General features: G+C 66.5%; 3 protein-coding genes across 4 annotated transcripts in view; 2 read left to right on the top strand and 1 right to left on the bottom strand.

Annotated features, from left to right (window-relative positions):
* Positions 1-83: 83 nt before the first annotated feature.
* On the top strand, positions 84-1,792 carry LOC132251583 (zinc finger protein ZFP2-like). The gene is made up of 2 exons (XM_059731470.1): positions 84-199; positions 285-1,792. Exons 1-2 carry the CDS (start codon positions 124-126, stop codon positions 1,703-1,705), a joined length of 1,497 nt encoding a protein of 498 aa, XP_059587453.1. The 5' UTR covers positions 84-123; the 3' UTR covers positions 1,706-1,792.
* A 2,148-nt stretch (positions 1,793-3,940) lies between these two features.
* LOC102575841 (zinc finger protein 850-like) overlaps positions 3,941-13,851 on the bottom strand; it is a 29,302-nt gene continuing 19,391 nt past the window's right edge. Inside the window, exon 9 of the mRNA XM_059731596.1 lies at positions 3,941-5,475. Within this exon, the coding sequence (XP_059587579.1) occupies positions 4,665-5,475 (811 nt within the window). The 3' untranslated portion in view covers positions 3,941-4,664. The remainder of the gene's footprint in view (positions 5,476-13,851) is intronic.
* LOC132251590 (zinc finger protein 239-like) lies at positions 6,778-13,505 on the top strand. 2 transcript variants are annotated; one of them, XM_059731501.1, is made up of 2 exons: positions 6,778-6,892; positions 12,344-13,505. In XM_059731501.1, the coding sequence occupies exons 1-2, from the start codon at positions 6,835-6,837 to the stop codon at positions 13,471-13,473; spliced, it is 1,188 nt and encodes a 395-aa protein (XP_059587484.1). In that variant the 5' UTR covers positions 6,778-6,834; the 3' UTR covers positions 13,474-13,505. The 2 variants fall into 2 exon arrangements, with proteins under 2 accessions (XP_059587484.1, XP_059587485.1); XM_059731502.1 differs by lacking the exon at positions 6,778-6,892 and adding an exon at positions 10,460-10,965.

The following is a 13,851-nucleotide window of genomic DNA, read 5'->3' as shown; positions in this document are numbered from 1 at the left end:
CGGAGCCGACCCCAGGAGTCCCCGCCCCCACCCCCCGCTCCGGGGCGGGGCGGGGCTAACCCGCGAGGCCCCGCCCCTTTCGCGCGGCGCAGCCGGGACTTCCTGCGCCGGGCCCGGGGCGCGATGGCCACATGCAGCGCCGAGCGCGCGGGGCGGGGCAGCGGGGAGGCGGATGGGGACGGGGCGGCTGCTCCCTCGGGTGAGGGTCTTCTGGGGGGGTGGCAGCGCGGGGGGTGGTGGTGAGGGCACCCCTGACCCCCCACCCCGTTTTGTCTCCCTGCCAGGCTCGGGCGCGGGGCGCAGGCGGCGGGCGCGGGGCCGCCCGGGGCCGGTGATCTGCGGGACGTGCGGGAAGAGCTTCGCCAAGGCCTCGGAGTTCGCCAAGCACGAGCGCACGCACACGGGCGAGCGCCCCTTCGCCTGCCCCGACTGCGGCCGCGCCTTCGCCAACAGCTCCAACCTGCTGCGGCACCGCCGGGGCCACGCCGGCGCCCGCCCCTTCCCCTGCCCGCGCTGCCCCAAGCGCTTCCGCCACAAGGAGCACCTGGCCCGCCACGCCCGCCTGCACGACGGCGCCGCGGACCGGGCGGGCGGCGGCCCCCCGCGCAACGGCGCCGACCCCCAAGACAACAGCGGCGTCCAGCCGGATGGCGGGACGGGCCTCCAGGATGAGGCGGGTGGCGGCAGCGCCGGGCCCTCCGCGCCCTACCCGTGCCCGGCCTGCGGGGCGGCCTACCGGACGCTGGCAGCCCTGCGGCGCCACGGAGCCAGCGCCCACGCCGCCCCTGCCGCCAAGCGCCACGCCTGCCCGGACTGCGGCAAGGCCTTTGGACGCGGGTCGTCGCTGCGGGAGCACCGCCGCGTGCACACGGGCGAGCGGCCCTTCGGCTGCCCGCAGTGCGGCAAGCGCTTCAGCCAGCGCTCGGCCCTGGCGCTGCACGCCCGCCTGCACACGGGCGAGCGGCCGTACCTGTGCGGGGACTGCGGGCGCCGCTTCCGCGTCAGCTCGGCCCTGCTGGCCCACCAGCGCCGCCACACCGGGGAGAGGCCGTACCCGTGCGGCGACTGCGGGCGCCGGTTCGGCGACCGCAAGGCCCTGACGCGCCACCGCCGCGTGCACACGGGCGAGCGGCCGTACTTGTGCGGGGACTGCGGCAAGGCCTTCGCCCAGAGCTCGGCGCTGGCCACGCACCGGCGCGTGCACACCGGGGAGACGCCCTACGCCTGCGGCGGTTGCCCCAAGCGCTTTGGCGACCTCTCGGCCCTGCGGCGCCACGAGCGCACCCACACGGGCGAGCGCCCCTACCGCTGCCCGCAGTGCCCCAAGGCCTTCAAGCACAGCTCGGCACTGGCGCAGCACGGCCGCGTGCACTCGGGCGAGCGCCCGTACCGCTGCCCTCAGTGCCCCAAGGCCTTCGCCCAGGGCTCCACGCTGCTGCAGCACCGGCGCGTGCACACGGGCGAGCGCCCGTACCCCTGCGCCCGCTGCGGGCGCCGCTTCTCACAGGGCTCGGCTCTGGCTCAGCACCAGCGGGTCCACACGCGCCAGGCCGAGCCCCAGCCGGGGCCCGGGGGCGGGCGGCTCTACCGGGACCCCTTCGTGCGGCCCGGCGAGGAGGACGACACAGAGGACGAGGTGGTGGTGTGGCCCCCGGGCACCTGGGACGCCCACCTGGAGCCGGATGTCAAAGAGGAGCCCGAGTGACTGTCCCCACACCCTCTTACCTGTGTCCCTGTCCTGGGGGTTGTGGCTGTACCCCCGGGGGCAATAAACACGGGATCTTGTCTCCCATCTGGGGGTGTCTGTAGGGTCTGGGAAGCCGCGTGGCGAGAGGGCGGGCGAGGCGAGTGGAGGCCTGGGTGTTTGGGAGAGGAGTGGTGGGGAAAGGGGTGCCTGCGTTCCCCGCGAGGTGGGGGGGAGCTCGTGGGGCTGGGAACTGGGACCCCTGGGCTCTCTGGACACGGGCCAGGCCCCACGCAGCTGTGGGGCTGGCTACAACCCTCTGCCCTCCAGGCCAAGCCTGGCCTCACTGCACAGGCTGGCTCCACATGGAAAGGGTGAGGTGGGGCAGGTTAGCACCTGGACTATAAAAATTGAGGGTTGAAGGGAGCTCAGGAGGTGACATCTAGTCCAACCCCTGCTCCAAGCAGGACCAGCCCCAGCTCCATCATCCCAGCCAAAGCTTTGTCCACCCAGGTCATCAAAACCCCCAAGGATGGAGATGCCACCACCTCTTTGGGCAACCGGTGCCAACGCTGTGCTACCCACACACAAGACAAGTGTTCCTAATATCCAACCTCAACTTCTCTTCCTGCAACGTGAGCCCATTGCTCCTTCTGTCATACGCCACCATTGAGACCAGCCCAGCTCCATCCTTTTTGCAGCCCCCCTGCAGGGAGGTGAAGGCTGCTATCAAGTCCCCCCCACCCCTAGTCTCCTCATCTGCAGACTAAATTTCCTTCAGTCTCCACGTAAGTCATGCCACCCCCCGCTGGACTCTCCAATTCTCCACATCCTTTCTGCAGGCGGGCCCAAAACTGGACCCAGCACTCCAGATGTGGCCTCTCCCGTGCTGAATAGAGGGGAAGGATCGCTGCCCCGATCTGGCGGCAATGCTCCCTGGCGTTAGCCTTCTTGGCAACAAGGGCACACTGCTGCTCGCGCCCGTCTCATGGTCCCGTCACCCGCAGGTCCTTTTCTACAGAGCTGCTGCTTACCCACTCATTCCCAGCCTGCACCGGTGCAGGGGATTGCTCCATCCTAAGCGTGGGAATCTGCCTTTGTCCCAGTTGAACCTCATGACATCCATTTCGACCTCTTCTCCAAGTCATCGAGGGCACTCTGCATGCTCGCCCTGCCCTCCCGAGTATCTACTGCTCCCCCAGCCGGGGGTCAAGGATGCACTCTGCCATCTTTCAGGCTGCTGATGAAGACGACGAACAAAACCGGCCCCAGGACCGACCCCTGGGGCACTACACTTGATACCGGCTGCCATTGATTACCACCCTCTGCGCCCAATGCCCTACCCAGGTTTCCATCCACCTTACCGCCCGCTCCTCAGCTTGCGTGCAAGAACATGGTAGGCGACCATATCAACAGCCTCGCTAAAATCAAGGTGAGCCACATCCACCGCTCACCGCACACCCAGAGCCACATACCTCATCACAGGCGGCGGTCAGGCATGACTTGCCCCGGCGGATCCATGCTGCCTGGTCCCGAGCCCCTCCTTCTCCGCCAGGTGCTTGGAGATGGTGTCCTTGAGGGTCTGGTCTGTGGGAGCGCAGCTGCCTGAGGTCGTGGGAACATGGACCCCAGGGTGCTGCGGGAGGGGAGTGGGAGCTGGGAGGGGATGTGGCGCTCGGGGCGGGGAGTGGGGGCCCGTCCAGCCATGCCTGGTGTGCAAGGAGCCCCTGTGCTGGACGCTTGGACACAGGGGCCAGGACGGACCCAGCATGCCCCCTGCCGAGCCCCCTTCGCTTGGACACCTCAGTCCTGCGGTGGCAGGGGCAGGTTGCCATGGTGACATCAAGGCCTGGAAATGACCAGGCCGGGGGGGGGGGGGGGGGGCTGGGGGTTGGCAGGTCACCATGGTGACAGAACTGGGTGCAGGGGATGACTAGTGGGGCAGTTGTCATAGTAACAAGAAACAATGGGGGTGGAAGTGACAAGTTGCCATGGCAAGAGGGCTGTGCCTGGGCAGTAACTAGTTCCTGGTGGCAGGGACAGGTTGCCATGGCGAGAGCAGGGCCTGGGGGGCACAGGACTGGGTCCGTGGGTGACTAGGCCTTGGCGGCAGGGATAGGTTGCCATGGGGACAGGGCTGAGCTCTGGGGCAACTAGGCCTTGGCATGGGCGGGGAAGCAGCCCTGGCCAGGGACATTCTGCCCCCGGGGGGAGGGGGGGGCAGCAGGGACGGCGGGGGAGGAAAGACACCAGGCAGCCTGGCCACACGGCTGTATTATTATCCACTCCAAGGGAAAGGGGGAAAAACAATCATATAGTCCCCAAAACGTCCGTCCTTCCCCCCGCCCCATGCCTCCAGCACCACGGAGGCAGCTGGACCCCCACACCTGCCCCCAGCAGGGGCAACTGGCCCACCTGCAGGGTGGAGGGGGGTCCCCCTGCATGGAGCAAGCACCCACATGCCGTGCTATTGGGGGACCCCAAAACGGCTCCTCCCTCGCCCCCCCAGGCTGCGGCCCCTGGAGGAGGGGGGAAGGGAGACCCTTCCCCTACCTGCCCCCTTCTTTCTAGTGGGGGTGTCCCACACAGCCCCTCTCACGGTGGGGGGGTCCATGTCCTGACCAGGCCTGGAGACATTGGGGGGGGTATGCCTGTGTGTGTGTGTGTGCGCGCGCGTGCATGTCTGTGTGTGTCTGTGCCGGTGTATATCCATCCATGCCTCCGTCCACATCTGTCCATGCCTGTGTCCAAGTCTATGTCTGCCTGCACGTGTGTCCGTGTGTGTAGGCCCGTCTGTGCCTGCCTGTGGTCAGCAGCAGTGTCTCTGCAGTAGGGACGTCACTTCACACCCCCAAAAGTAGGATGCTCCCATGGAGACCCCCACCCCACACTGGCCCTACCACCGCAGCCATTACCCCACCAGATCCCAGGCCCAACAGATCCCCCTTCCCCGGGCGTCTTCGGGGGGCCGGAGCATCCCCTACGTCCAGCAGCTGCTGCCGCACTCCGGACACCGGAAGGGTCCCTGGGCGGGGGGCCGCGGCTGGAAGGCCTTGCCGCACTGGCTGCAGATGTACAGGCGGTCGGGGGCCTCGGCGGCAGCACCGGACACGCTGGCAGGCGCGGGCTGGGGGCCGGCGTGGGTGCGGCGGTGGCGGATGATGTGGGAGCTGAGGCGGAAGCTCTTGCCGCACTGCCCGCAGGCGTAGGGCTTCTCCCCGGTGTGCACGCGCCAGTGGTCCACCAGGTTGGAGTGGTGGGTGAAGGCCTTCCCGCAGTGCCCGCAGCCGTACGGCTTCTCCCCGGTGTGCGTGCGCCGGTGGTTGACCAGGGTGGAGCTGCCCGAGAAGCGCTTCCCGCACTCGGGGCACTGGTAGGGCTTCTCCCCGGTGTGGGTGCGGCGGTGCCGGGCCAGGCAGGAGCTGCCGGCGAAGCGCTTCCCGCAGTCCGGGCAGGCGTAGGGGGTGGCGCCGGTGTGCGTGCGCCGGTGCAGGTTGTAGTTGGAGCTCTGCGAGAAGCGGCGCCCGCAGTCGGGGCACTGGTAGGGGCGCTCGCCCGTGTGGTAGCGCCGGTGCTGGAGGAGGTTGGAGGAGGCCGTGAAGGCCCGCCCGCAGTCCCCGCACACGTAGGGCCGCTCGCCCGTGTGCGTGCGCCGGTGCTTGGCCAGCGCCGAGCTCTGGTTGAAGGCGCGCCCGCAGGCCCCGCAGGCGAAGGGCTTCTCGCCCGTGTGGATGATGCGGTGCTTGGCCAGGTTGGAGCGCCGGCTGAAGGTCTTGCCGCACTCCCCGCAGGTGTGGGGGCCGCCCGAGGGCGTCGGGGGCGGGGCGGGGGCAGCCGCCGGGCCGGGCGCGGGGCCCAGGGCGGGTTTGCGGGATGAGGCGGGCTGCGGGGAGAGAGGGGGGTGGGTGTGAAAAGGTCAGTGGCAGCATGGGGAGGGAACACAGCTGCACGCCAGGCGTCCGGGATCCTCAGCACCGCGGCGGCGAGGTGCCGTGACCCAGACAGCCCAGGCGTCCGGGACTGCAGGCCCCACGGAGCTGATGCGCCGCGTCCCGCAGACCCCAGGCACCAGGGGGGTGAGCCACGCCGACCCCGAGCACCGGGCGTCCAGGCCCCGGGCACCGCGGAGCTAACCGCCCCATCCCAAAGAGCCCCGGTGCTCCTGGGCTGCCAACCCCCTCGCCCCGTTGTAACCCCCAGACTCAGCCGCACTCACCGGGCGCCCGGCGCTCAGCTTCCGCACCTCGAACACCTCGTCCTGCTCCGGGGCCCCCACGTTCACCCGCCGCCGGATCACCAGCTCCTCGTCCTCCTCCTCCGAGGGGAAATCAACCTGGGGAGGGGGTCAACCCAGTGTGGGGGTGCCAGCCGGCCGCGCAGCCAGCCCCGAGCCGGCCGCACACCCGTGCCCACCCCAGAGCCAGCTGCAGCCCGCACTCACCAGCTCCCCGTCCGCAGGGATCCTGAGCGTCTTCACCTCGAACACCTCCTCCTCCTCCTGCTCCTGCTGCTGCTCCTCTTGCTGCTCCGCCCGGCCGCCCCGCGGGCCCCACTTCTGCGGGGAGGGGGACGGGGACTGCAAAGGAGAGGAGCCCAGGCAGGGCGTGAGACGGGCCCCCCGCCCCACACCCCGGCTGCCCCCCCAGCCCCGGCCCCGCCACGCACCGAGCCCCCGCTGGCGGAGGGGGCCGGCCTCTGCTCGGCCTCCATTGCCTCCTCCTCCTCCTCGTCCTCGTCCATGGGGCCCGGAGCCAGGTCCAGCTGCAGGCGGGATCAGCCCTGCCCCGCTCCCCTCCCGGGGCCCGGCCGCGTGTCCGCGATCGCCCGGGGCCGCGCTGGCTCCGCGGGGGGGCGGGGAGGAAGGGGAGGGGCCCGGGCGTCCGGCTGCGGCCCCGCCCCCTCTGCACCAACCCCCCCCCCCGCCCCCCGCCCCCGACCGGAACCCGCGCATCCGGTCCCCCAACCGGATGTGGAACCCGGACGTCCGTTCTGCACCCGCAGGGGGGGGCGGGGGGTTGTCCCCGGCCTGGGCATGGGACCCCCCACGGCTGGGGTGGGGGCAACAAGCGGACCGGGGGGGGGGGGGGGGATGGAGGAACCCACTGGGGGGGCAAGTGGATGTCTTGGCCCATGGGTGGGTGCATGGATGGATGGATGGACCAGTAGGTGACTGGGGACGGATGGATGGATGGACGGACGGACCAGTAGGTAGGTGATTGGGGATGGATGGACAGACCAGTAGGTGACTGGGGGCGGACGGATGGGTGGATGGATGGACGGACGGATGGGATGGTTCATTGGGTGGCTGGACAGACCGACCGTGAGTGTACGGACAAATGGACCCATCAGCGTGTGGGCAAACAGATGTCTTGGCCCAGGGAGGGAGGGATGGACCAGCAGGTGAGTGGGGAGGAGTGGATGGAGGGATGAGCGTGGATGAACGGAGAGCGGGGCGGGCTGGTTGGGGGTGGGGGAGTGCACAGACAGACACCGAGCGGGGTGGATGGATGCGGATGGCTGGAGGCGTAGACGGACCAGTTGAGAGGTGGGCGAATGGATGGGCGTGGATGGGCGGATGACATGCACCATTTGGGTGGATGCGTGAGGGCAGACCCGCAGATGGATGAATGAGTTGGCAGGTGATATGTGGATGGACAGATGGATGGACTGGTGGGTGGATGCTAGGTGGTGCATGGATGGACAGACAGAAGGATGGACCAGTGGGTAGGTGGGTAAATGGCTGGATCAGTTGATAGGTGGGTGTGGGTGGCTGGACGGACGGATGGACCAGTGGGTGGGTTGTAGACGGACCCTGGAGCAGACTGCAGCCAAGGGGACTGAGGATGCATGGATGGATGTGGTGGATGTTTATGGACAGGGACGGTGGGTGGGTGGCTCTGGTGCATGAGACATCACCGGGGAAGCTCTTTCCTCTCTGGCAGGGGGGCAGACGGGCCAACGGGCAGAGAGGTGGGCAGGCTGGCACCCCTGGTGGGATCAGCTCGCACCCCTGCCCTCTGTGCTTGGAGGAACCACTTCCCGCAGGGCTCTTCATGGATGCCAAGGAGCCCCTGCACTCAGAGGTCCCCCTTCCCCTTCACCCCAGCCCCTCGTCAGAGCAGGATACGGAGCACTCTGGCCCTCCGCCAGCGTCCACTCCAGCCCTGCCCACCCAGGGGCAACCTGTGGTCTCTGTTGGTGGAAGCAGTGGGATATTAGCTTAGAAGGACCTGTGGTCTCTGGTCCTGGAAGAAGCAGGCTATCAGCCTAGAAGGCTCTGTGGTTTCTCTGTTGGTAGCAGAAGGCCCTGTGACCCCTGTTGGTGGGAGAGGTGGGATACGGGTCTAGAAAGACCCGTGGTCTCTGTTGGTGGCAATGATGAGATATGGACCCGGAAGGGCTGTATGGTATTTGCTGGTGGTAGTTGTGGGATCTTAGCCTAGAAGGACGTGGGGACAGAGCTGAGGCAGGGAGGGGGCGGAGAGAAGAGAGATCACCCCAGCTCTGCCCCCTTGGGCTGGGAAACTGCCACCCCCACTCCCATATGGGACCTGGGACCCTTTACCCCCCACTTCCCCCTCCTCCAGACTTAACCCAGGTTAACTCATGTATACACACAGAGTCTCGGGACCCCCAAGCCAGGGGGTCTGCTTTCCTGCCCGAGAAGAGAAACAACTCTTCCCCCCACCCAAACAAATCCCAAGCGACAGCTAATTAAATATGCAGTTATGTAAAACATGCTAAGCATTGGGTGGGAAGATTTGCATGCATTTAATCAACCCATTACTGTTATTAGGGGCAGGGATTCAGAAAGGTTGAGGTTGATGGGGAGGGGGTCCTGGTGTAAGAGGGGGCTGTATAAGGTCAAAGGTCATGGGGGCACCTGAGGTCAAAGGTCACAGGGAGAGGCCATATCCAGCACTGGCCATCAGGGGGTGCCCTGCGGTATCTGTTGGAGTCAGCGGTGGGATATTAGCAGGGATGGGCCAAGGGTTCTCTGGGAGGGGGCTGGGAGCCCGGACGCCTGGGCTCTTTGGAAAAGGGAAGGGGAGCAGGGACGCTGCCTCCAGTTGTTGGTGGGGCAGCTATTAGGAGAACACTGACCCAGCTCCCTGCAAAGCATCATGGGAGTAAGGATCTGCTTCCTGCCAGGCACTGTGGGAAGCGTAGTTCCCAGGAAGGACAAGGGAGGGATGTCGGGCCGGGATGTCTGGGTTCCTCCCTGGAGGAGCGTGGGCTTGGATGTGTCCCTGCAGCTGGGAAACTGCTCTTACCGTATTCCTCGCCTATACGCGCATTCCAAATTTCCCTGCTGCTGTGTTTCTGGGGTGCAGCCCTGCTGCCCCGAGCTAGACCACTGGGGTCTCCCCCCCGGAGAACCCAGGTGTCCAGGCTCTCCCGAAGCCCACCACCTCTTCCTGACCACCCTTTTCTGTCCCCCCCCGCACCCCTCTGCCCCTGCAACTCAGCTCTGAGATGCAGCCAGCTCTGGGGTGGAGCCATGGGGACATGGCCGCATAGAACAGCCCTGGGATGCACCCAGCCCGGGGGACAGGGATGTTCTATGCTGCCCACACACCCCGCCCCAGAGGTGGGCGCATCCCAGGGGTGTTCTGTGCTGCTGCCACTCTCCACCCCAGTGCTGGGTTCCTCCCAGGGCCCTTCTGTGCTGCCGCTGCTCCCATCCTATAGCCAGGTACATCCCAGGGACGCTCTGTGCCACCACTGCTCCCTACCCCAGAGCTGGGCACATCCTAGTTGCGTCCTGTGCTGCCGCTGCTCCCCACTGCACAGCTGGGTGCCGGCCAGGGGCATTGTCTGCTGCCACCATTGTCCTCCCCAGAGCTGGGTGCATCCCAGGGGCATTCTGTTGTGCCACCACTCCCACCCCAGAACTGGGCGCATCCCAGAGCTGTTCTATGGCACCACCACTGCCTTCAAAAGTGCTGGATTGCTCTCTGGTGAGACCCTGCCCCCTGCACCACAGCGGTCACTCACCTTAGGTAGGCTGAGGGTCTGTGGGTGCCAGGCACCTCACAGACCCCCGCCCCCCTCCCCCCGGCCCAGGTTAGCAGGCGCCATGCACTGCACAGACCCCTCGAGCTGCAAGCAGGGGGCTCCAGGCACTGTAAGGACCCACCAGACCAAGACTGGGTGGTGCCAGGCTCTGTACAGACCCTCCCCACCCCCAGGCCTGGATGAGGGGGCATGACAAGTCCCAGGCCCCTTCCCCAATGCGGCACCTTGGGCCCCATGCACCTGGGGAAGTGGCCTCCCCTGCCACCCCAGCCTCTGCCGGCCATGGGGTCAGGGTTAGGGGTAGAGTTTGGGGCCAGGGGTAGGCAGGTAGATAGGGGACGGGTTGGGGTATGGTTAGCAGCAGGCTTAGGGATCTGGGGTATGGTTGGCACTGGGGTGGCAGGGTCAGGGTTATCGATCAACTTTGGGGTCAGGGGTTGGTGTTGTGGGTTAGGGGTCAGGATGGGATTAAGGTTTGGGTTAGGGGTATCGTTAGGCTGAAAGGTAAATGTTAGGGTTATAGTTAAGGGTCTATTTAGGGTTGGGGTATAGTTAGGACTGGAGTTATGCTTGGGGTATAATATGGGTGGGGTGTGATTATGGGTAGGGGTATAGTTGGGTGAAGGGTTAGTTTAAGGGGTCTGGCTAGCATCAGGGATTGAGGTTCTGGTTAGGGGTTAGTGTTAGGGTTCTGGTTAGGGTCAGGGATGTGGTTAGGGTTATATGTAGGGTTAGGGTAAGCAGAGCCCGGTCCCGCTTGGCTCTAGGCTGGGGGCCTAGCCCTGCTCCGCACCCCCTTGTCCCAGCTTCCCACCCCCTCCCAGTGCCCAAACTGGGCTGGGATGGGGGCGGGGAGGGGGGGTGCAGCTGGCCCCGGTACTGCTTTCCTGTGTCCACCTGCCCACCCGCCTGCCTATGCTGGGGATCTTTGTACCCCCAAGCACCTGGGCTCCCCTTGCTTGGGTTCTGGGGGTGGGAGTGCGGACCCTGGCTTCCCTGGGAGGGGGGCTGGGACCATGGGTTCCCATCCTCATTCCTCCCGTAGCAAGGCCAGAAACCCTATTGGCCAGCCAGCCTCCCTCCCTCCGTCTCCTAGCAACCGCTTCCCCCCCACACCTTTGTCACCAGTGACGTCACCCCCGGGTTCCCCCCCCCATCCCCCACCGTGGCATGCTGGGCTGCCAGCCAGGCCCCCCCCTCTTCTGCTGGCACCCCGGGGCACTGCCCGGTCTCCTGCGTCCCCGGGACGGGGGACCCCCCAGGTATGGCCTGCATTTGGGGGGACGACAGGGAGCCCGGGCGCCTAGGCTCTCTGGGGGGGAAGAGCAGGAGCCCGGATGCCGGGGCTCTCCGGGAGGGGAGTGGGAGCTGGGGGGTGATAGCAGGAGCCTGGAGGCTGGGGCTCTCCAGTACGGCAGTGGGGGCTGAGAGCATGAGCCGGGACACCTGGGTTGTTTGGGATGGGAATGGGGGCTGGAAGGGGGAGCAGAAAGCAGAGCAGCAGAGCATGGCATTGGATCAGTCCCGGGGGCTTGGGGAAGGCCACAGGACTATCTGCCCCCTCCCCCAGCTCCTGCACCCCCTGAGGTCTCTGAGACAGAGTCGGTCTCTGAGGTGCAGCTCCTCCCTGGCCACTCCATAGCCCTGCAGGCTTTCCCTGGCCCCAGAGCAAGGAGCGGAAAGCAGGGCAGGGGAGGGGGACCTCTAGGGTTGGGGGTAAGAAGCCAAGTAATGCATCAGGGAGCGGAAAACAGAGCGGCAAATGGGGCTGGGGACACAGGGCAGGGAGCAGAGCAGATGCGGAGCCTGGAGCACGGGGATGGGGCAGGAAACAGAGCAATGGATCAGGCAGGGGATATGGGGCAAGGGAGCAGAAAGCAGAGCAATGGATCAGAAAAGTGATGCAGCCATCTCTGGGGTGTAACGACTGCGCATAACGGTGTGTAGGGAGGGCTGAGATGCAGCCAGTTCTGCAGTGTAACCGCCACACATAATGTGGTATAGGGAGGGCTATGATGCAGCCATCTCTGGAGTGTAGCAGCCACACATAACAGTGTGTTGGGAGAGCTGCGATGCAGCAAGATCTGAGGGTGTAATGTCCACACGTAACAGGGTGTGGGGAGGGCTGAGATTTGCCCAGCTCTGGGGTAAAACTGCCACACAGCGGTGTGTATCGAGGTCTGTGATGCAGCCAGCTCTGTGGTGTGATGTCCCTACCTAACAGTGTGTAGGAAGGACTGTGGTGCACACTCTGGGGTGTAATGGCCATACATAACAGTGTGTAAGGAGAGCTGCAATGCAGCCAACTCTGGGGTGTAACGGCCACACATAATGGTTTGTAACGGGGACTACGATGCGACCAGCTCTGGGGTGTAACCACCACCCGTGACAGGGTGTAGGGAGTGCTGCAGTGCAGCCAAATCTGGGATGTTATGGCTGCATATAACAGTGTGTCATTGGATTGCGCAATACGGCCACCTTGGGGTGTAACAGCCACGTGTAACTGTGTGTAGGGAAGGCTATGATGCGGCCAGCTTTGGGGTGGAGCGGCCACATGTAACAGCAGAGCAGAAGGGGTTTGGTCTTGTGGTGACCTGCCCTCCCTGCTTGGCCCTGATCCTGCAATCTTCTGCCCCGCAGGTGACAGGAAGGAGGCAGAGCCCTTAGAGAAAGAGGCGGAGCCTCCTGAAATGAAGACAGGGCCTAGAGAGGAAGAGGTGGAGCCACAAGCAGTGAAGGCGGAGCCTACAGAGGAAGAGTCGGAGCTCTGGGTCATGAAGGCAGAGCCAGAGCTCCGTGAAATGAAGGTGGAGCCTGTGGAGGAGGAGGAGGCGGAGCCCATCGGGGAAGAGGCGGAGCCCCATGATCCACGCCCTGCAAGTCAGCGCTCCCCACCAGGCTTCATCAACCTGCAGGGCCTGCTGGAGCCTCCCGTGGGCGTCGCGCCCTGCCCGCCCTCCCCCGGCACGGCGGAGCGGCCCTACCGCTGCGTGGAGTGCGGGCGGCGCTTTCGGCAGAGCGCAGCGCTGCTTGAGCACCGCCGCACGCACACGGGCGAGCGCCCCTTCCCGTGCGGGGACTGTGGGCGCTGCTTCGCCCAGAGCTCCACCCTGGCCGGGCACCGGCGCACGCACACCGGGGAGAAGCCGCACCCCTGCCCCGAGTGCGGGCGCCGCTTCGCCCGCCGCTCGGCCCTCACCGAGCACCGCCGGGCGCACACGGGCGAGACGCCCTTCGCCTGCCCCGAGTGCGGGCGCCGCTTCAGCCGCACCTCCAACCTGGTCAAGCACCTGCGCACGCACACGGGCGAGAAGCCGTACCCCTGCCCTGAGTGCGGGAAGCGCTTCGGCCTGCGCTCCAACCTCCTCAAGCACCTGCGCACGCACACCGGGGAGAAGCCCTTCGCCTGCGCGCTCTGCAGCCGCCGCTTCGGCAAGAAGACCCACCTGGCCTCCCACGGGCGCACGCACACAGGCGAGCGGCCTTACGCCTGCGGGGACTGCGGCAAGCGCTTTGCCCAGAGCTCGGCGCTGCTGGAGCACCAGCGCCTGCACACGGGGGAGAAGCCCTTCCCCTGCCCCGACTGCGGGCGCCGGTTCCCCGCCCGCGCCAAGATGCTGCAGCACCGGCGCACGCACACCGGCGACCGCCCCCACGCCTGCCCCACCTGCGGGGAGGCCTTCCGCTACCGGCCCCAGCTCGCCAGGCACCTGCGGGGGGGGCGCTGCCCCCAGGGGGACGGTGGGGGCTCTGTGGCAGTCTCGGGGTAGGAGGGCAGTTTGGGGGGTGAGTGGGGTAGTCCAGATGCGTGGGTTCTCTGGGAGGGGAGTGGGGGCTGGGGGGGGAGGGCAGGTGCCGGGGAGCCCGGATGCTCGGGGTCCCTGGGAGGGGAGTGTGGGCTGATAGTGGGGAGCATGGGGGCTGGGACACCTGGGGTCTCTGGGAGGGGAGTGGGGGCTAGGGGGGAGTGAGAGCAGGGGGTTGTGGGAGCTGGTGGGTGGCAATGGCAGTGACGACGGCCATGGCGGTAGCCATCCACCATGATGTTGGTGGCAGCTAGGACATCGACGCCGGTGGCCGTGATGTTGGCAGTGCCCGTGACGCTGGTGGCGAGCCCTACCCCTACCCAAACTGCAAGGTGGCCCACT

The sequence above is a fragment of the Alligator mississippiensis genome, chromosome 7 (genome assembly GCF_030867095.1).
Source record: "Alligator mississippiensis isolate rAllMis1 chromosome 7, rAllMis1, whole genome shotgun sequence".
In the NCBI taxonomy this organism is placed as follows: domain Eukaryota; kingdom Metazoa; phylum Chordata; order Crocodylia; family Alligatoridae; genus Alligator; species Alligator mississippiensis.
Note: the sequence above shows the minus strand (reverse complement) of the source record. Positions and strands in the feature narration are given on the sequence as shown.